Source organism: Cynocephalus volans, chromosome 8, assembly GCF_027409185.1.
Source record: "Cynocephalus volans isolate mCynVol1 chromosome 8, mCynVol1.pri, whole genome shotgun sequence".
In the NCBI taxonomy this organism is placed as follows: Eukaryota; Metazoa; Chordata; class Mammalia; order Dermoptera; family Cynocephalidae; genus Cynocephalus; species Cynocephalus volans.
In genome coordinates, this window is record NC_084467.1 from 145776549 (window position 1) to 145798727 (window position 22179).

The 22179-nt window shown below is 35.4% G+C and overlaps 1 protein-coding gene across 1 annotated transcript in view; it reads left to right on the forward strand.

Moving 5' to 3' along the window:
* The window catches only part of HMCN1 (hemicentin 1), a 414327-nt gene that overhangs the window by 324584 nt on the left and 67564 nt on the right, over positions 1–22179 (forward strand). The window contains exons 65-76 of the mRNA XM_063104004.1: positions 1638–1762; positions 2025–2208; positions 2796–2893; positions 3796–4074; positions 9499–9695; positions 12963–13044; positions 14271–14407; positions 18128–18269; positions 19297–19441; positions 19832–19959; positions 20274–20430; positions 21944–22065. Coding sequence (XP_062960074.1) covers positions 1638–1762; positions 2025–2208; positions 2796–2893; positions 3796–4074; positions 9499–9695; positions 12963–13044; positions 14271–14407; positions 18128–18269; positions 19297–19441; positions 19832–19959; positions 20274–20430; positions 21944–22065 — 1796 coding nt within the window. The remainder of the gene's footprint in view (positions 1–1637; positions 1763–2024; positions 2209–2795; positions 2894–3795; positions 4075–9498; positions 9696–12962; positions 13045–14270; positions 14408–18127; positions 18270–19296; positions 19442–19831; positions 19960–20273; positions 20431–21943; positions 22066–22179) is intronic.

The window sequence follows — 22179 nt, forward strand, 5'->3', positions numbered from 1 at the left end:
ACGGTTTGTCTAAATCCTATTCTCAGCTGACACTTGTTACTCGTGCCCCAAAGAGACGCAACAATTCTGTGGTAAGGGCCTCCTGCTACTTTCAACAACAGATTTGTTTGGAAGGACAATCCAGCATTCTTCACTCTGCTAGATTACCTAAACACAAAGCCCTATTACATGCATATACCCGAAAAATAATATGCATAAGTAGGCATTAATTAAATGTATTTTAAAAGTTATCATTTTGAACTAGTCTTTTAAATTTGAGTTTCAAGTGTATTTTCTAGTCAATGAATTAAATATATATAATTTAAAGACAGAGAAATATTATTTTCTTTGTATTCATTGTACATTAAAATTTAGATATTTATCCCCTTTACAAGGCTGGATAAATTGCCAAACCATATTTTAGAGATAAATTTTAAGTTTTATTTTTCCGGTGTGAAATTTTAGGAATAATTCATGAGTATTTAATTACTTTTATTACATATCTGATATTGGCCACCTTCAAGACCAAGTTCTATATACTTGATAGAACCTAAAGATCTTATATAATACTTGCACCTAGGAATTTAGGGTCTATCATGCCTTCTCTTACATTAGCATCCTAAATTTGCTTACTACTTTACAATATGTGTAGATTTGTGTGTGGAACAATTTATCAATCAAATGAAGTAATTTGTTCAAAGCCAACTTACTATTTTGCTTTGATCACCCAACTTGATTTTTTGTTTATTCATATGACTAAACTCATGAATTTTTGAATTCATATTTTGAAAAAGAAAAAATACAACTAGACCCTGATGATATTGTAATTCTCAATAATCATATTAAATAACATGATATGATAAAAGTGGAGTATTTAATTTTTACACTGGGAGATTCTAATAGAATCACTGCTTTAGAAATCATTGTATACAGTAACTTAATCTTCTCATAAAACACAAGTTTTGTTTGATAATTAATGGTGTGTGAAGAGAACTAGTAATGCAATAATCTTAACTTAGACATCTTTGATGATCTAATTGTATATTTATCATTTACTATTATGTAATTCAAAAGAAAAGCTTTAGCAATTTATAGAAAAAACTTGCCAAATACATCCTTACATGATACCGAGTTGTCACAGTTTATATAAATTATCCTATTCTGCTCCTTCTCATTAGGTATTATTAAGTTGTTTACAACTAGATTTTTTGATGTATAATTTCTTCAGCTTCTCATTGTCTGTAACAGTCTTCAATTATTACACCAGAATTTTTTATAATTTTCATTTGATTCAAATCTTATATTGATAACTAAGAATATAATATTCTAACTCTGACAAAAAGATGTCTTTGCTTATGATACAGAGAGAGAAATTCCCACCAGATTTTTTTAATTTCCTTTTTTCTCTTAAGGAGGTGGTGGCTATGAAACCCATTACTGTATAATTTTAGTTGGTTGCCCGAAATCTCATCAGTTTCACTAGCTCTGATTTTAATATGCTTCTGTGTACTTAGAGAAATAGATTCAAATTATTATATCCAAGATGAAGACATCATTTTATAGTTATTTTTTTTAAGAACTCAGTAATCTGGAGTGAGTTTTCCTGATCTGAGCTTGACACAAAGCATCTCAGTGCCTCTATTATGACTTTTCCGTAGGGTGACTGCAAATAGCAGCACATTAAACATTTACGGAGCTCTCACATCCGACATGGGCAAATACACATGTGTGGCTACTAATCCTGCTGGAGAAGAAGACCGAATTTTTAACTTGAATGTCTATGGTAAATATGAAATATCACCCTCTTATGACTATGCTACCTTAAGAATCTATCAGTAGACATGAAGGTCCAGCAGCAGGTATCAGGAGCACTTAGTTTTAAGTCTAATGTCACTGCTGTTTCTTTTTGGGATGCAAAGCAGAAATGTGGGCAATTGTAGTTAAAATGATTTGAGCTAGTAATACATCCTTCCCTTCTCTCTCTCTCTCTCTCTCTCTCTCTCTCTCTCTCTCTCTCTCTCTCTCTCGCTTTCTGCATGACATAGTTCCACCCACAATTAGGAACAATAAAGAAGAAATAGAGAAACTAATGGCTTTGGTGGATACTTCAATAAATATTGAATGCAGAGCCACAGGGATGCCTCCACCACAGATAAACTGGCTAAAGAATGGACTTCCTCTGCCCCTGTCCTCCCATATCCGGTTGCTGTCAGCAGGGCAGGTTATCAGGTCAGCTTCTGTTATGCATGATTTCAAAGACAGATAAAATCACTATGATTGTAGACTTTTCCTTTATCTGAACAGTGTTTAAAAAATGCTAGTGTTGGGATTTTTTTCCCCTTTCTGTATATTTTTAGAAAAGGGGGATAATAAATATATAATTGAAATGTTCTTTTATTCTTATTTGAATGCTTATATTTTAGTAAATTTGTATAAAATGGTTCTTCTGTAGACAGACTTGTTATCACATACATATTTCCAAGAACTACTATTTTAGCTAAAATTTTATATGGCAAGATGGTAGAAAAATGCCTACCACGATCATGTGATTTTCATGTTAACATTATTCTATACTAAAATATATTTGAAAAATACTCACCTGTTATGTTTTCAGTGGCTTATTATCACTGCCTAAGCAACTTTGTAGAGTAAATTGCATTTGAGGCATTTGTGTTTTGTGATGGATGGTTAATAAGCTTCATAACTAAAATTCCAAACATAAATCATCTTCTATAATCTTTACAAATCATAATTATTTTATTTGTATATGTTGGATGGAATTAAATTATGAAATGTGGGATCAAATTGTTTTTCAGGATTGTGAGAGCTCAGGTGTCTGATGTTGCTGTGTACACTTGTGTGGCCTCCAACAGAGCTGGGGTAGATAATAAGCAATACAGCCTTCAAGTGTTTGGTATGTAACAGAAATGACCCTACTACTTTACCGTGTGTCCAGTATTAAGCAACAGACATTTATCTTTAAAAATGACTTCCTCCCAGATTGAGAAATATGACTTTCCTCTATCAAAAAGAATTAGAAAGAAAAGATCTTGTTAACTAGAAAAGAACACATTTTTTCCCAAGGGGTCCAGATTTATTGGACCATTTATTGGACTAACTGTCAAAATACTCTTCAGACTTTGAATTTTGCACTAAATCAAATCTAAAATTTTTTAAACAGCTTTTTGATATAGATACAAGACCAATTTTTTTCATACAAGGAAAATGTCAAAACTGCTTTCTAATAACACTAGCAGGTTGTTCAAAATATTTTAGATATGAATGGATACATGTGCACGCAAGTATCTCTGTGTGTGTGTGTGTGTGTGTGTGTGTGTGTGTGTGTGTGTGTGTGTGTGTGTGTGTGGAGAGAGAGAGAAAGAGGGAACTCAAAACCTTTTGTTTCTGAAATATTGAGATTTTCTGATATTATTTTATTTATTCTCCTTAAAGTAATTCTTGATATTATTTTATTTATTCTCCTTAAAGTAATTGAAAGTATACTACTTGAACTATTACACATATTATAAGAAATTAAAAGAGACAAACCTAAGAAGTTGAAAAATCAGCAAAATTTAAAACATATTGATTGTCCTATAAGAAAACAATTCTGAGGTTTCATTGCTAAGATTTGGAGATTAGTAATTAGCATATCTGATAGATGTTTTTACAGTAAAGTCATCAATTTATTATATGCTATTTTAAAGTATATATATTATCGACCATAGAAATATTTTAGAATTATTTGAATATTTTATCTAAATCAATCTCAAATCAATAGATGTACAAATTTTGCCTATTTTGTTTTCTATATAGTACCACCAAATATGGACAATGCAATGGGGACAGAAGAAATCACAATTGTCAAAGGCAGTTCCACCTCTATGACATGCTTTACAGATGGAACCCCAACTCCCACTATGTCCTGGCTTAGAGATGGCCAGCCTCTGGGACTTGATGCCCATCTGATGATCAACACTCAAGGAATGGCTCTTCAACTCATCAAAGCAGAGACTGAAGATTCGGGAAGGTACACCTGCACTGCATCAAATGAAGCTGGAGAGGTCAGCAAGCACTTTATGCTAAAGGTCCTAGGTATGTAAACTTTCTGATAATATAGAATAACTGGGAAGTAAGTGACAGTGAAACCTTAGTAAATAAGTATGATTCTTAGAATCATTTGCTTTCAGACAAAATTTGTAAAAACTTTATTGTATATCTGCTTCTGTTTTGTAATTGCTATCATCTGAAGCATGTTAAATTTAAATTTAAATTGTTTTATTATCTGTCTGAAAAAATGCAAACTTCTACTCGTAAAGCATTATTCATTGAAAAAGTCTTATAACTGGTTGATCAGTAGCTTTTTAACTTTTTCCAAGAGCTAAAAGCACATCTGATAATAGAAATTTGACGAAAAAGTATAATATTTATACTATTATGTTATCCCAAACTGTCTTTAAATGATCCAATCTGTATATTGTAGTTGGAATAGTCATTTCAAATAGTCTAGTTCTGTCTACTTTTGTGTGCATTTAAAGTAAATATTTAAACTGTGTATTCCAGTGTTCTACATGCAAACAAACAGTATAAAGAGAAAACACATCTTTTCCTTGAAGTAAAAAAATTTGACCTTGGAAGAGAAAGGAAGAGAAACGCAATGAACTATTTCAATTATCAAGACTTCTTTGGAGTTGTGTTTGTTTTTTTGCTATGACGTAGGTAAAACCCCAAGCTCATTACACAACATAAAATACTCCCTACAGAGACAGCAAAAAGAATTTTGGCAAGAGTCTTTGTTAGTAGGGACTAGCATATGTTTTTAGAGTGCTCTGTAATCTTTCACTGAGCACCTATTAAAATTTAATTATTTATGTAACTTCAAAAGTCTGCTTCATCCCTAGTTAAGCTTTATGAGTGCAGAGGCAGCACTCATCTTACTCACTGCTATGTTCCCAGTGCTTAGCAGGACATTTGACACATCAGAGGCTCTTAATATTTATTTGTTGGATTAAACTGAACTGAATTAGATAATTTCCAGATGGATTAAACAGAGTTTTGACTGTAAAAGGAGGCAGAACAATATCTAAATAAACAAAGTGAGATACTCTGATGTAGCTGAGACTTCCACAGAATGAAGGGTCATAGTGGAAGAGGTTCTCCAAGGTATTTAGAGGCAAAAGACAGAAGAAAATGTGTTTCTGGGAGGCATGTGATAGGGATGGGGATGGGTAATAAATTTCTGTACATAAATTCACAGAATATGAGGAATAACAGGAGATGACATAATGTGATCTTAGACATTCATTATGCATATATTGAGTTGGTTTTTTTCCCCCTGGTGGCTGGCTGGTATGGGGATCTGAATACTTGACCTTGATGTGATCAGTACCACACTCTACCAAGTGAGCTAACCAGCCAGCCTCCACATATTAATTGTTGAATACACATTATTTTCCAGGCCTGTTTCTAGTCATCATTTAACAAGTAATTGTGAACACCTCCTATGTGATGTATGGTATGGCAGGTCCTTGAACGCATCATTGAATAAGAAAGATGTGGCCTCTGCCTTCAAGCGCCTACATCAGAGGGGAACACCAGTACTGAACAAGTAATTACTTTTCAGTTTGATGAGGATTTAATGGATAAAGTAAATTTTAGGGGACAGTAAATTTCAGATTAGATCTCCTCAAGGATAAACCTGAGCCCTGGAGTGTAGGACTGTGGAGGCGAGTGGAGAGTTAGAGATATCTTGCCCACATTCCTCACCAAAGGTGATAGAGCTTGAATCGTCAATTCGTCCTCACCAACACTGAGTGTGACCAGAAGAGTAGTAAGGGACAAGATTGGAAATACACATGAGCAGAGGCCAAACTGTGAAAGACATTGAGAACATTTTAGGGGATTTGGACCTCACTGCAAAGGTGAGAAGAATCTTAAGACAGACTATGAAAAGGCTATTGTGTTCCCACAGGCCTGATAATGCAGGGTCTGGTCTAGCATGTGGCAGTGGGGGGAGAGAGGAAGAATATTCCTCTAGGACTTTAGGAATCCAGGAGCAGGATCACGGAGCAGGGCATCACGGAGCAGGGCATTTCTGGATGAAGACAAGGAAGGAGGAGAACATGAATGACCTCGTTAGGGTAAGGTACAAAGAACAGCTTTCCCACTCGAAGAGTTTATAATGATGATATTTTCTTAAAACAGATTTGAAAACTGGCTCAGCAGAAATATGAGAGGGTCCAGTATTTCAGCATCTGTTGAAAATTAATTCCATTAAACTCTGAAAAGCTCTTCACTTGGAGCAGTGCTGCCACTCGGAATGCAAACGTCCTAGCTTGGGGAACTGCTGTTCTCAACTTAATTGCCTCCACCTGGTGGGAGGTGTCATGGTATACTAGTGGTTCCGAAAAGTCCAGTGTGGCTAGAACACTGGAAACAAGGGAGAACCTCATACAAAATAAAACTGGGTGCTGGGGGTGTTGGTAGGGTCCAGCCTTTGTTGACCATATTAAGAAATTTGTTTTTTATCCTATAACAATGAGAAATTATTTAAAGTTCTGAGAATGAGATATGATGGGTAGGGTTGTAGTTTGAAAAGACCACTCTAGATGCAAAGTGGAAAGCTACTTGGAGCAGGGCAAGAATGGATTATACACTGAGAGACCAGTGTATAATTAATTCGGAATCGTGTTTGGCTGTGAGTAATAGAGAGTCTAAATATGGCTGCTTAAATAAAAATTTTTGTTATTCTCACTGAGTGAGATGTCTGGAGGTAGGAAGTTGTTGCACTGGTTCAGCAGTTCAGATATTTGCAGTTCTCTTGGCCTTTGCATCCTAGCTGGGCAGTGATCACGCCATGTCTGCTCACCTGCAGCATAACTAGAGTCTGCTCTAGATGCAATAATAGAGCAGGAAAAAATGGGAAGGGCAAAGAGCTGCCCTTGTAGAGACTTTCTTAGGAGCCCCCACAAAACCTCATCCACTTACATCTCGTTGGTCAGAATCCTCACATACCACTCCGTCTGCTATCTGCTAAAGAGGCCAGGAAATGTAATTTTTTTTTTTTTAGCACATTGATAGGCCCAACAAAATTGGGGTCCATTAATAAGAAAGAAATAAGTAATATTTGATAGGCACCTACAGCCAGGAAGGAGACATGGGTTCATGTAAACGGTGTTGTAACTCAGATTAGAATGATGGAGGTGAGAGAAAAAGATGTATTCTAGAAATAATTGCAGGTAAAATTATTAGGACTTGTTTGTGGACTAAAACATAGGGGGATGATGAAGAAGTTATCAAGGATGACTCAGTTTCTGTCTTATGTGTCTGAATGATTGATTGATCCATTGCATAGATGTAAGGAACGCTGGAAAAGGACTAGGTTTTGAGAAATAAAAGAGCAAGTTCTTTCTGAATACGTGCTGAGTTTGAAGTGGTTTTCAAACCCAAATAGAGATGTTTATCTGATAATTGCATTTATGGATCTGGAGCTCAGAAGAGATATCTAGGCTGGAAATGTAAATTCTGGAGTCATCAGAGTGTAGACAGCTTCTGCTCTGCCCAAAGTAAAAGACATATGAGCAGAACATAGGGTAAAACAGCTTGCAGTTAACAGCAATGAGATCTGGAGACTGGGGTTTGGACCCGTCAGGAACTTGGTGATGTTACTGTTGCTGCTGCTGCTGTTTTAAGTCTCGTGATTATAAACTTTTGAGAGGAAAGGCCATGCCTAATTGATCTTTGTATCCACAGTAATTGACACATAGTAAATAACCAATGAGTAAGAGGAATAAAGAATCGACTGTAGTCAAATGAAGAATCAGATAAGTGCTTTTGAGAGATACAAGCAGAATGCTGTGGAAATTAAAGGGAATAGACATTTTATACTTAGTTGTGAGACTCAAGAAAGGGTGTGTGGTTTTTACTAATGAACTTAATGACATTAATGAAACCTTGACACTGCTTCAGGATATTCAGTGAAGGGATGGGACCACGTGGAGCAAGAAGGGACCGGGCTTGTTAAGGGAGAGAAGTAGCCTAATTGGAAGCCTAGGTCACATGTAAGTATATGAAAAGTAGATAATGTTATAAAGTTAGATCAAGAGCATGTTGTGGAAACTTTGGAAGTCATGATTAGGAGTTTTTATTTAATTTAGTAAGCAACATGGAGCCATTAAAATCTTCTTATCAGGAAATCTTAGATCAATATCAAACTGCACTTAAGAAGATGTGTTTTGACAGCAATATGTTAGACGTATAGAAGTATAAAAAGAAGTCATGTGGGACAGTGGTTAAGAAATACTGAATTCAATCTATGGCCATATCACCCTGAATGTGCCTGATCTCAGGAGAAATTCTGACTTCATAATTATAATCTGAAAAGGAGAACAGAAATTTTTAGGGAGCAGATTTTAATGATAACACCAACAGCTATAGTAGAGATTGTAGTAGTGATAACTTTTAAAAACCTTTAATTGTAAAATAAAACAGATACAGAAGCACAAAGGAAATGTATAGTTTATCTTATTTCTCACAACAATCCTATTGGGTAAATAAAGTTGCTATCTCTATTTTAGAGATTTCCCCAATTCCACTAAACTAATAGTTGTTCGTGCCAGGATTCAAACTCAGTCTGTCGGATTCCAGATCCTCTGCTGTGAGTCACTGTTCTAAACTGTGTGCCTGATTAAAAATCAAAAACAAAAGCAAAAATGCCAACCCTTGGAGCTGTCCAACAGCTATTTTAGCTTCCCTGTGAAATAGTAAGCTGAAAATTTGAACTATGAAAGTTTCATAGAAAACTTGAATGATCATTTTAAGGGGAGTCTGTTTTAAAGGGATTATTAAACTCAGGGGTAGTTGAACTAAGGAACCTCAATATTTCTTCCTATGTTTAGATTCTTTAACCTACTCTTGAAAAAGGTAATTTTAGAAATATAAGTAACAAAAAAGGAAATTACTCCTTCCCAGACATAAGATGGTGTTTTGTGCAGAAATCATCATCTCCAAATGTGACTATTTTTTCTTCTGCTTAGACAGTTTCCTCTCAAAGTTCCACATGGAAAAGATTATAAGCAAGTTTCCATAATATTCACCCATTGCTTTTGTAGGAACAACCAGTATTTAAAAGGGCAAAACCACACCAATATATGTAAATATTCTCAAAAAAAAAATAAAGGTACCAGGTGGGTTTAGTTTTTATTGTTTTCAGATCTTCGCAGTTCAGAAAGACTGCTCTAATTATCTGAGTTATAACTGTCCTGTCATTACCTTGTAATGAAATGCCATTTCCTTCATGATCTCTCATAGGCATGATCCATCCCTTTGAAATGGTGCCAGCGAGAAGTGCTAATGACATCTAAGAATTATAATTTTGGTTTCCTTGTTCTAATTAATTTGTATTGTATGAATGCAAATTTGAGTTGTATTTTCCTTTCAAGTTTTTCTAATCAGCAGTATTTTATCAAATAGCAGGTGTATTTTACTGTTGTTCTTTTTTAAAAAATTTTCTTTTAATAGAACCACCTCATATTAATGGATCTGAGGAACCTGGAGAGATATCAGTAATTGTTAATAACCCATTTGAACTTACATGCATTGCTTCTGGAATCCCATCCCCTAAAATTACCTGGATGAAAGATGGCCGGCCCCTTCTACAGACAGATCAGGTGCAAACTCTAGGAGACGGAGAGATTCTTCTAATATCTAGTGCTCAGGTAAGTCTCGAAATCCATACAATTATTTTATCCTAGGTTAAACTTCTTACTTGCTAATATATGAGAATCGTTGATGAAATTATGTCTATGAATCTGAATATATGACAGATCTCTGTGACTAATTTAGTGAGGGTCGATTCGTTCTATCATATGTGTGATAGGGTAGACATGGCTAAAAGAAAGACAAAAAAGTATCATTAAACTCTAAAGAAAGCAAGATCCCTTTGCATTAACTTTTGCAAGTTTTCACAGTGCTTAAGTGTTACTATATTTCCTGAAGCTCTTAATTTGTGCGAAGTAGCCCTTTACAGAACCAGCAAAAAGCAATCCAACATGACATATATGAGGCTTCAAAGAGCACTTTTTATCACCAAAATGAACTAGAAGACATGGAGAACTGAAAAGACACAATTTTTAACATAATGATTAATTCAGTAGAATTAACTGGTTCCTTATGTTTAAGGAAATTGATCTGAAATGTATGACTATATTAAAGAGAAGTGTGTCTGGGATGTCTTATTAGAACAAGCTTCTAATCTTCTAATGAAGGCAAACTTTGCATTCCAAATAGTCTCCATCTGTGCCTATATGCCCTCATTTATAAACTGGGGATAAAAGTAAGAATACTTAACTCATATGCTTGGGGGTTTAAAGAGATACTCTAACATGATGTGCTTACACTGGTACCACAGGCATGTACTAAATACTTAAAAAACAAGTTAGATGGAATTGTTGCTACTGCGATTGTTGTTGTCAACAATTGTTGCTACTGCGATTGTTGATTGTCATCATTCCTTTGAATATAGAATAATAAATTGTTTAATCATATTTTGATTGCATTTTCTCTGAGAGAAAAAAGGAAGGAAAGGGAGCTGGAAGAAGAGAGCTAAGGATTATGAGTTATCTACTGTGACAGTGCTGTGTTCAGCTCTGGGCTCCCTATCACACCCAAAATCCTCATGACAACTCTGTGAGGCAGTGACTTTGTCCCCGTTGTGCAAATCCAGAAACAAGCACACAGAGATTAAGTACTTGTCTGCCACGTACTCATTGTTACCCAGTGATGGAGCTGGGTTTCATTTCTGGGTCTGGCTCAAAAGTCTAGCCAGTGGATCTCAGAGCAGTTCATTTCTAGCAATACGGAGCATGTACCTTCCCTTCCCCTGTTTTCTCTCCATTTCAAACATGCAGTAACTCATAAAAGTCAGTTAAGCTCTCCAACTACTTACTGCATCAAAACCCTGGAATGATATGATTTTAACAGACAGGAAAGGAAGCAAAAGAATTTTGTGACATTAAGAACAGAATGGAGACAGGAAAGTATGTCAAACAGAATCATAAATATAAAGGAATAATGATAAATAAAGCTTGAAAGGGAAGTTGAGGCCATATTACACTAGATCTTAAAAGCAAGAATGAAAAGTTAGGTTACAAGAAAACAAGAAGACTCCATGGAGTGTTAAATGGTGACAGTATTCACCGTGTGTTCTGGCTGTTGTGGAGGATCCAAACATTTTACATAACACGTGTCTCAGCCTTCAAGAAGTTTCCAGTTGTCTAGGTGAAATAAAACTACACGTAAGATACAATTAGATATGAAACAATAAGAGAATCATTAAGAGCAGGGTTGAAGTGGAAAATTAAATACAATCAAGTCCCAAGACTGATCTTGGTTCCTCTGTTCCTCTGTGTTTTCAGAGCATTTTCTGTGTACCTTTGTTATAGCACTCACTGCATTATATTTTACTTATCAGAACTTTGTCTTTTGCATATTTATTTGCATTATATGATTATGCCTGGTACATAATGGATGCTTTGCAAATTCCAAATTGTGTGGTAGAAACAAGACTTTCTTATACTACCTTCCATCAAATACTAGTTCTGTGAGTTATTCCAAGGTGGGGAGGGGACCGTTCTGTGATCAAATAAGTTTGGAAAACTTAATGTACTAGACCCTCCCCTCCTTTGTGAGCCACAATGCATGTCAACAGCTCTGCAAAATCTTACTCTAAAGACGCCTGCTGAACTATGATTTTTCAAGCACCCTATTAACAGAGCACACTTTAGAAACTGTAACTACAAGCAACGACTGTGGGTATGCAGATGGGCATAAGTTGTCAAGAAATAGTTCCCGGATGAGGCACCCTCTAAGAGTAGCTGTGAATGATGGTTCGGTTTGACTAAGTCAAGACAGTGAAGGGGGCTGTATCAATTGGGAATGAACAGAGTTGGTAAAGAAAAGTTAGCTTAAGAGGTTTTAAAGATATGATGAGAAATTCAGAAATTATTCTCTAGAAAATGGTACATCATTTTTGAATTTTTAATCAAATGACTGTGTGAGAGCTGTTCTTCTAAAGTTATATTGAAGTATTTTTCCAAACATTCTCGTCTTAAAATTTTTTTAAAACAGTGTTTGCTCCCTACCAAAGTTTTTCCATAACCTATAAAGTCAGCTTTGAATGTAGGAGTTTTTTAAATCCCAATATTCTAAGAAAGTTCAAGTAGTAAAATAAATGAGAACAGGATTTTGCTATTTTTCCAAAATACATTTATCACAGCAGTAAGACCATCTGTTTTCCAGAATAAGTTCTACATGCACATAAGCATGGGTTTTGTCTATACGATGTAAAACATATGCATGGAGACTAACTTCCAGTGGAAACCATGCATGAGGATTTTTAAAATGATTTTGGTTTTAGTCAGATAACAGTAGATTCTGCTGTCATTCTGACTCTATTTATACCAAGTACATAATATAACCCTTTTATTTTGCCTTTGATATACATCAAAGGCAGAGTCAAGATATGGTATAAATGTGTTTGATTCAGATAACATGATTTTTGTCTATTGATTTATTTAATAAACATATTTCATTTTTTTTTAGGAAGACTCCAATTGAACTTTTCAGTCTACAAATTTAAAACCCATGAACATTTATGCCTTCAGACATTGAGTATCTAGTCTATCGTGTATGATGCTAGGTCCTACTTATATATATCTGCCTTTTCTGATATCATTAAATATACCTAACTTGCAAAACATTTTCAGTATTTCTAGGTCAAATACTGAAACCCTGTTAAAACATAGTTTTGCATATAATAGAGATGCCAAGCAATGCTCAGTATCAAAAACCTAATCATAATTGCTTAACAGTTTGTTTTAATTATTGTACTTCCTTAATGATACCTTGCATTCTAGTGGATATTTATTCTCATCACCAAAACCAGCATGTTAACATTGTGTAATTCACTTATTTGGGTTTTATAGGTGGAGGATACAGGAAGATATACGTGTCTGGCATCCAGTCCTGCAGGAGAGGATGATAAAGAATATTTAGTGAGAGTGCACGGTAAATTTGGCAAAATGTCCTACAGTCTCTCATACACACACCTAATTGGAAGCCATAATTTGTATAACGTAGGGCAACTCCACAGCACATCATAAAATATGTTTATACATCAGGAAATATGTATTTTGCAAATCTGATTTTTGTATTTGATTGATCAAGTCCTCTTTAGGGATAGTTCAATGGATTTTTATGAGTTATGTGTTTTGTTTCTGCACAAATAATTCACATTTATTGACTTAAAATAATAGAAATTACAAAACAAAAGAAAATAAAAGTAATTCGTAATCTTACCACACAAAGATAAGAATTGTTTTGCACATGAATATTTTGTCACAAAAATGTGATTATACAGAATATAGTATTTAACTTGCTTTTTAACCCACTTAATGGTATGGTGAATATGTCTTCATAGCAATACATACATCTTAATAGCACTATTTTTAGTGATTGTGTAGCATTGCATCTTATTGCCTAAATATTGGATATTTAGGCTGTTTCCATATTTTCACTAATATAAACAGTACTGTTGTAGACATCTTTGCAGATGTTAGTGTGTTCCCTTCAATTTAAGAAATTGAAGGGAATAGACACACACACACACACGCACGCACGCACGCTTACTTTTAAGGATTTTGAAAGAAGATCTGTATTTCTTCTCATAGCCTAAATAACTAGGCATTGCAAATTGTCTGGGATTTAAGTGCCCCTACCATCCCCACACACAAATTAGACATACCATTAATTGACATGTAATTTCTATACATAAAAGTCACATAAAAAATACATTTCTATAAGTCAAGGAAAACATATACATTTCTGTATGTTACGATGGGTAGTTCCCGATTTGATAGTTTTAAAGTCTGATGCTCAGAGAAAATTATTGCCAAGTGTTGAACCCAGACAAGTGACCTCTTCTTTGTGCCTCAGGGTTTTTTTTACCTGTCAAAGGGTGATAATAATGTGATTATATTACTTATCCTAGCATTCATGTAATTGTCAGAAGAATTTTATTAATTATGTGAAAATGCTGAATAAGGCAAAAAAAAAAAACCCCACACACCTTTCTTTGTTCATAGTTATTTGTACTATAAATCAAATGAATAATGTTTAAGTTTATGCCTCTTATTTCATATAGCAGAATCAACATTTGTTGAACACCTATGACAATTCAGGTTATTGTACATCTCATTTATTGAAAGCTTTGATGTATTTGTCCTCATGCCTAGTACCCCCTGATATTGCTGGAACTGATGGACCTCAGGAGTTCACTGTGTTACGGAACAGACAAGTGACACTAGAATGCAAATCAGATGCAGTGCCCCCCCCTGTAATTACTTGGCTCAAAAATGGAGAACGATTACAGGTAAATCTTTTGCTAAACTCCACACATTCATTTTTAACACACACACAAAAAATTAGCTGTGGAGTCTTTGCTAGGTAGACAAAACCAAATAACATCAGGCTACTGGTTATTCAGCATTGCAGAGGCGGACACAGGGTCTTTTAATCAGCCTTCTTTTCTCAGCCTTTGCTGGGCTAGTTAGTAGTCGCTTATGGGTCAAAGGACAGGTATTTAGATTCATGACACTCTGGAAATTGGCGTTAAGTATGTATCTCCTGGAGCACGACTTAAAGTTGTATTTGAAACACTCAGCTATTTCCTTACTTGAGAGGGAAGGAACCATCAGAGTCTCACAAGAACTGACCTGTCCTGCCAACTCTCTAGGGTGAACCTGCTACTGAATTTCCTAAGTCTAAAGTCGGACATAAGAAGTGACCCCAGAGATTTGTGTAATACCCTTAGCAGCCTGGTATCTGGAACTGGAGTCTTTGAGGAACATAGTTACTGGTTCTCTAAAGCTTCCCAGGCTCAGGTGACATGTATCTGCTGTTACAGAGTAGTACAGCCCAGGACCCACAGTAGCCTTTTAGGGCTGGGCGAAAGCTTTGACTGTGAATGCTCTGATTGTATTTATCCTATAAATACTTTTTTTTTCTTCTTTATTCTTTCTCATCCTGTTAGCATAACCTGTTTTGGTGTACATGTTTCTAGCAATTGGTTATGAAAGGAAATTATGTTCCCTAACACCTAAGGCATAAAGGCTTCCACCATGACCAAACCACACAAACAGAAAGCAGAGACCCTGGGTTCTAAGAGTTACTTGCATGCTAAATCACTCTGCATATCACTTATCCTGTGCTTTAGTTTCCCTCTATTGCATGCCTATTATAATGCCAGGCAGTGTGATTGCTTCTCAGAGTGGTCTTGACCCTCAAGAAGCTCACAGACTATCTGAAAAGACAGAGAAGTAATCAGATTATAGAGTGATAGATTGTATATTAGAGGGATGTACAGCATTTAATAGAAACAGACAGGAAGAGCAGATAACCCAGGCTGAAGGGTAAGGAACAACACAGGGAAGTCTCTTAAGATGAGTTTAGTTTTAAAGAATAGTATGTATTAGGTGAGAAAAGAGAAAAGAAAGGAATTTTAGGCATAGGTAATGACATGTACACAGCCATTACAAGAAAAGAAATGCTGCTCTTCTGGGAGTTTAGTATGGTTGAAGTAGACCTTCCTTAAAATCCTTTGATGGCTTCTCATAGATTTCAGGATTCTGGTTAAACTGCCTGGATTAGCTCACAAGGCCTTTCAGTTTCATCTCCTGTGTGTGTGCTTCACTCTAGACCATTAGGTGTTAAGGTAGGGACCGAGTGAATGTTGATGATGGAGAAATCCAGGCTGATCCCAGGTAATGACCAAGTGATGTCAGTACTGGGAAAGGGTGAGTTCACCAGTGATAAAAACAGATGAGCTCAGGTTTAGATATTTTGTGTTTGTATTATTTTTTAATTCTATTTTTCCGCAAACTTTTGGAAGTACCCTTGTATTATCCAAGTAGAGATTCTCGAAATCATTTAAAAATATGGGCCTATATTTCATGAAAAAGTCTTTGATTTGTTAGTCTATACTTCCTCCAAAAAAGGTCTTTGATGTGGTAGTTGTCATAGAATAACCTGTCATTGAAGTTATAAGTTTGTATGAGTTTGACCAGAAAGCATAGAGTGTGAGAAGACCATCAAAATGAAAATAAAGCCTTAGGCAATACTTATAATTTCAAGATGAGCAAAGGAAGAAGAGTAGATGAATGGAACTGAGGTGGAGGACTCGGAGAGACAGGATTAAAAGTCAAAAACATTGGCCGGTTAGCTCAGTTGGTTAGAACGCAGCCTTGTAACAACCAAGGGTTTGGTTCCCCACACCAGCCAGCCACAAAAGAAAAAAAAAAAAAAATCAAGGACCAAGACATTGGTGTCCTGAAGGCCAGGGAAAAGAGAGGGAGTGTTTACCAGAGGCCACGTAAGGTACAAGTTAAGTTGTGCCCACTGGCTTTAGCAATACACAGAGGTGATTAAAGAAGAGGAAGCAGAAACAAGTGGGAACTATTCTTTAACTATAAAAGAGATTTGTATGTGCTTATTTGCTGAAAGAAACTGAAGACAAAGAGAAAGAGACAAGAGAAAGGACAAGGTCTGTTGGGTGGGTGAGGAATGGTACCCAGGTCCCAGGTGAAGAGATTAGCCTAGGTCAGAAGGGTCGATCCCATCACACAGAGACAGAGAGAGAGAGAAAAGAAAGTTGTGTTTATATCCAAGGTGGGAGGACTAGAGAATTACAGGGGCAGAGCTGTGATTTTCTCAGTGGATCTGAGAATGAGGTTCTATCTGAGGAGAGAAGTCAAATTTGGAAGAATCACTGGTGGTAAATGGAAGGAAAGCCAGATAAAATTGTAGTGGGACTTAATTAGCAGAATTGACTGATATTCGTGGAAAAAAAAGATATAAGAATCACTCAAATTTTTATTGGCCTAAAACCCTGATATTCCCACGTAAAAGTTAAAAATCAAAATATGTTTCACAGAACTTACCATATATACTTAAGAAATCACTTATTCTTATCAGAGGTAACATAATTTTATCACTAATATTCCTAATAACAATGAAAGGCTTAGAAAAAATGTTTGGACTTTTAAAATAAACAAACCTGAAGTGCATATTTTAGTGTAAACAATTTTTTGTTGTTGAAATATATATCTATCTGGAACAGGGCCCATATGGTACAGAAATCTTATTTGGGCTTCTCTAGAAGTACTGTCTTGGGCACAACTGGAGAATATCAGTCTTTTATGCTGCCTGGCATTTTTTAATGATTATGAACATAGTATAATTTATACTAATATTACTTGTTCATATCTATCTTCCTATTAGACTTAATAGCAGAGATTAGGTTATATTGTGCTATATTTTAATAATTCTTGGTTCCATGCCTGTACACAACATAAATGCTCAGCAAATTTACTTATTTAAAAAGTGTTAGTGAGTAATGTTTTCCATCAAGTTAACCAAAGTTAATTTATTAGTCAGGAAGCTTTCAGTTATAAGTTATAGAATTCAGACTCAAACCAACTTAAATGAGAAAGAAAGAAAGAAAAAGAGAGAGAGAGAAAGAGAGAAGGAGGGAGGGAGGAAGGAAGGAAGGAAGGAGGAAGGAAGGAAAGAAATTTATTGGCCACAGCAATTGGCAAATTTAGGCTTTAGGCATTACTAGATCCAGAGGTTTAATTTTTAATGAAGCATCTGTGTCCTTTCTCTGAATCTCCACTCTGCTTTCTTTGTCTTAGATTCAGGGCAATCGGTACCTACATGATAAGACTGCCACCAGGCTTATGTTATCCTCACAACCAGTGATTCCAGTACAAAGGGCACACCTTTTTTTCCCCAACACTTCCAGCAAAAGGCCAGAAAAGGGTTCTCATAGGCCTGACTTGAGTCACCTGCTCATTCTTGAATGGATCATTTTGGCCGGAGGAATTGGAGGCACTGCTTGTGCCCTTTACTTCACTGCACTCATTGAAATAGTTCCCAGGGATTTTTGACGCTACAATAATGTTGGGGGGAGGAGACAAAGCATGCTGGCAGTCAGGAACTCTGCAGTTTACTATAGTTACTTTTGATGCTATAAAATCATATTTTATTCTATTTTCCTGATATTTTGATGGTAATTTTTACTTGATAAATCCAGGCAACACCTCGAGTGCGAATCCTATCTGGAGGGAGATACTTGCAAATTAACAATGCAGATCTAGGTGACACTGCCAATTATACCTGTGTTGCCAGCAACATTGCAGGAAAGACTACAAGAGAATTTATTCTCACTGTAAATGGTAAGAAAAATTTATTGTTTCACAATTTAAAAATCTAACCAAGGGCATTTGAAGAGATGCTACTTTTTTAATTGAGCATATTAAGTGAATCCTTCTGGTTATCTTATTTCTTTTGAAAGAGACAACATATAGTATTTGTGTTAGAGCTATATTGAAAATTAACTCAATTTCAGAGAAAACATAGTTAGAGACACATTACTCTATCTTAGAGGACGATATATGTTCGGTTGGTATTAGCATATCCTGATATTTTGTGTCATGCAGATCAGAGCCATTGAGCAAGTCAATACATTGAATCTCTGGATGACAAATGACCCATCGTTTAGTTCAACTTTATTGATGGTGGCTTGACAGTATGTATGTGCTAGATAGAGAATGAAACAGGACTGTCATTTTCTCGAGTATAATATCTAAATACCAAAATTTGCCCAAATTCAGGAAGATAATACAGACTTTTCACCAAAATAGTACCTTTGGATTTTTAATATATAAAATTTTACAGGATATTAGGGGACCCATATAACTAATATCTCTAATACTAAAATTAAAATGTAGGCTTTCTATTCCCACATGAATTCAATGATTAATAAAACACATGCTCTGAGACTTGCACGATTAATCGCAGATGTGCTTTTTGTTAAAACAGCCCTCTTTCTGTTCTTTATTTAAAGTGAAGCTGTTCCAGTGTTAACATTCTCTGACCATTATTTGGCCAAAGAGAAATAAGAAATATCATCTTTAATTTGCATCAGACCAGAGCTGATTTTTATTCAAGCCTCTCTCACAGACAGCCAGACTTCATACACCATATTGGGGATTTAAAATTATCCTCCCTATCTCCTCTTTATTTTTAAAGAAAAATTATCTTGAGTAAGATAAACCTCTATTCTATTTATACTAACCTAGATTAGTGCAGAGAAAGGACTACATGTAACTCAAAGCTCACCTTGTATCACCTCTTTAGGGTCTTAGTTCAGGCTATCTTATTTAGTATAACTGAATTTTTTCATGTGCATCTCTTATTCAGTTCCTCCAAGCATAATGGGTGGCCCCCAGAGTATTGTCATTCTCTTAAATAAGTCGACTGTTTTGGAATGCTTCACTGAAGGGGTGCCAGCTCCAACGATAACATGGAGAAAGGATGGAGCTGTTCTAGCAGGAAATCATGCAAGGTAACAATTCTAAAAAGGGATGAAAAGTACTGTGAGAACTGAAATAGAAATCCTTAAATCTTTTTTCCAATCCATTATTTTGGTCTTGTTATGTTTAGAATTAATCTTTTCATCTTAATATGAGAATCAAAATTTAGTATTTTAAAAGCATAATTCCTAAGGCTCATGTCTACATAATGATATAATCCACTCAAGATCACACGTTTATCTGTTACACACCCCTTAGCATCATATCTTTTTCTTCCACAAAGGGTATTATAAATAAATGTTATCTGAAACAGGAAAAAGACTAAAAGTAGATTTCATTAAGCCTTTAAAATTGCCCTCAGTCAAATATGAATAATCAGAAAAGGCTGATTCAGGAGACTTCATTTGTGATCTTTCTTGTAGATACTCCATCTTGGAAAACGGGTTCCTTCATATCCAATCAGCACATGTCACTGACACTGGGCGGTACCTGTGTATGGCTACCAATGCTGCTGGAATAGACCGCAAGCAAATAGATTTACAGGTCCATGGTAAATATACTTCTACAAACAACATCTGCTCTTTGGATCAAATGCTCTTTGATAGCCTAAACTAGTGAGGTCATGAAGACCTTGACATCAAAAGCTATTTCAGCATTTAGGCATTATATTATGATCAGTCAGGACCCATGTTTTCTCCTTACTGTGGTTAATATCATCACAGCACTATGTAAATTCACTGAGCCATGTTGTTTTCATAAATATAAGGCAAGTAACCAATGACTAATTTCAGTTCAGCAGAAGTATTTCAACTGGCATCCTCTTTGCTGAATGTGTTTCTCTTTTATTTGGTGACATTCTTTTAGTTCCTCCATCGATTGCTCTGGGTCCTGCCAACATAACTGTAACAGTGAATGTTCAAACTACTCTGGCCTGTGAGGCTGCTGGGATACCAAAACCTTCGATCAACTGGAGAAAAAATGGACATCCTCTTAATGTGGATCAAAATCAGAATTCATACAGGTAAGAGTAATTTAATCAAAAAGAATAATTTAACTGAAAAATCCTATCATCACCTCCTATTTAGAAACATAGTTTTTAAAAGAATCAGTATTTTAACTCTGCCAATAAGGGCAGCAGATACATAAAGTTCAAAGGATTAGCTAGTATGTAGAAAGTGTGTAATTAGTTGTTCAACCTAAAATCTTTTTCTGAATTATAGGTGCAACTTTTCCATACACAAGCCCTGTGGATGACTGCCAGTGTGGTCTACAGGATTAAATTTCTATCCTGCTTTATTTGTTTAGCATCTTTTGGAATTTTATAAAGACAAGGGATGAAAACATCATTTGGTATCAGAGAAAAACTATCCTGTAAAAATAAATACAAGCTTTACTTGTAAACTAAAAATCAAACTTTATACTTAGAAATACAATTTAGATATTTAGCAGCATGTGTGGGGAGGAAAAACATTTTCTCTAATTTTTTGCATTCCTCCAGCTTTGTCACCATAGCTTATAATACGGCAATGAATATTCTTAAAGGCTAAACTTTAAATCACTAAGAATTTCTGATGCTTTAGGTGAACATCATTTCTTTTATCTCAATTGAACTAATAGATAGTTATCCTGTCAAAGGATTTGCCATAATACTAAAAACAAATGCTCTTGGAGCTCTGTTTGACAAAAATCAATTCTAATACACCAGGAAATATGGAAGTAGGAGTGATTCTGTTGAAATTCTATCATTTCTCTTTCTCACCTTTTAATCTTTTGGCATTGGGAGTTCAGTGACTTGAAAGTATACACTATGTGGAAAATGTGCTGTGCTCTTGAATAAAAAAGCATATCAAATATGTTTCCATTAAATCAAATCATTTCTATTCTACCAGTGCACAGTTTGAAGTAAGAAAATAGATATTTTAATTTAGATTCATTTTCAATTGTATATGTGTATTTAATAAAGTTCCTAAACATTTGAAGTGATTCAGATCGTTTTAGGTTTAAATTGGTTAGAAGTTAAGGAAAAGGCTTTTATATATCCACATCCATATCCATTTAGATACACACATTACATCTCCAAGGTAGACATCACATGTAAGGAGTGAAGTAGGGAAAGAAGTGAGACATACAGACCTGTAGTTACCCATCTGTCAATGGAAATTTTCAAATACCAACCTGCAAAGTTGTGAAATTTAGAGGTAATTGTCTATCATCAGTGTGCTCACTGCATGTACCTCTTCTAGGAGTGTAAAGTTGATTGTGATGTAAGCATTCAGAAAATGCATGACTCTCTCTTCAGACAACCCCTCCACCCTACTGCCTCCTATAAATATTAAGTATGAGGCTCTGCTAAACATTGCCATATAAACTTAAACTCTGATGCACAAAGTTTGCATTAGAGAAATGGTGCTCAGTTTAAAATGGAGGAGGGGTTCCATTTCCCTGAATTTGCAACATGGTACCATGTTGAACCAAATGGAAAAATTTATAAAAACTGATATACAGTATTTCATACTTTGAAATCTCTCTTCTAGGCTCCTTTCTTCAGGTTCACTAATAATTATTTCCCCTTCTGTGGATGACACTGCAACCTATGAGTGCACTGTGACAAATGATGCCGGAGAGGATAAGAGAACCGTGGATCTCACTGTCCAAGGTAGAACTGGCTTAGCAGATGGTCTGAAAGTTATTACAATGCTATCACTTCATCATTCTGCTACTTCACAAAAAGGCTTCCATTTCTGCATACCTAAAATTCACTTTCAGAGCA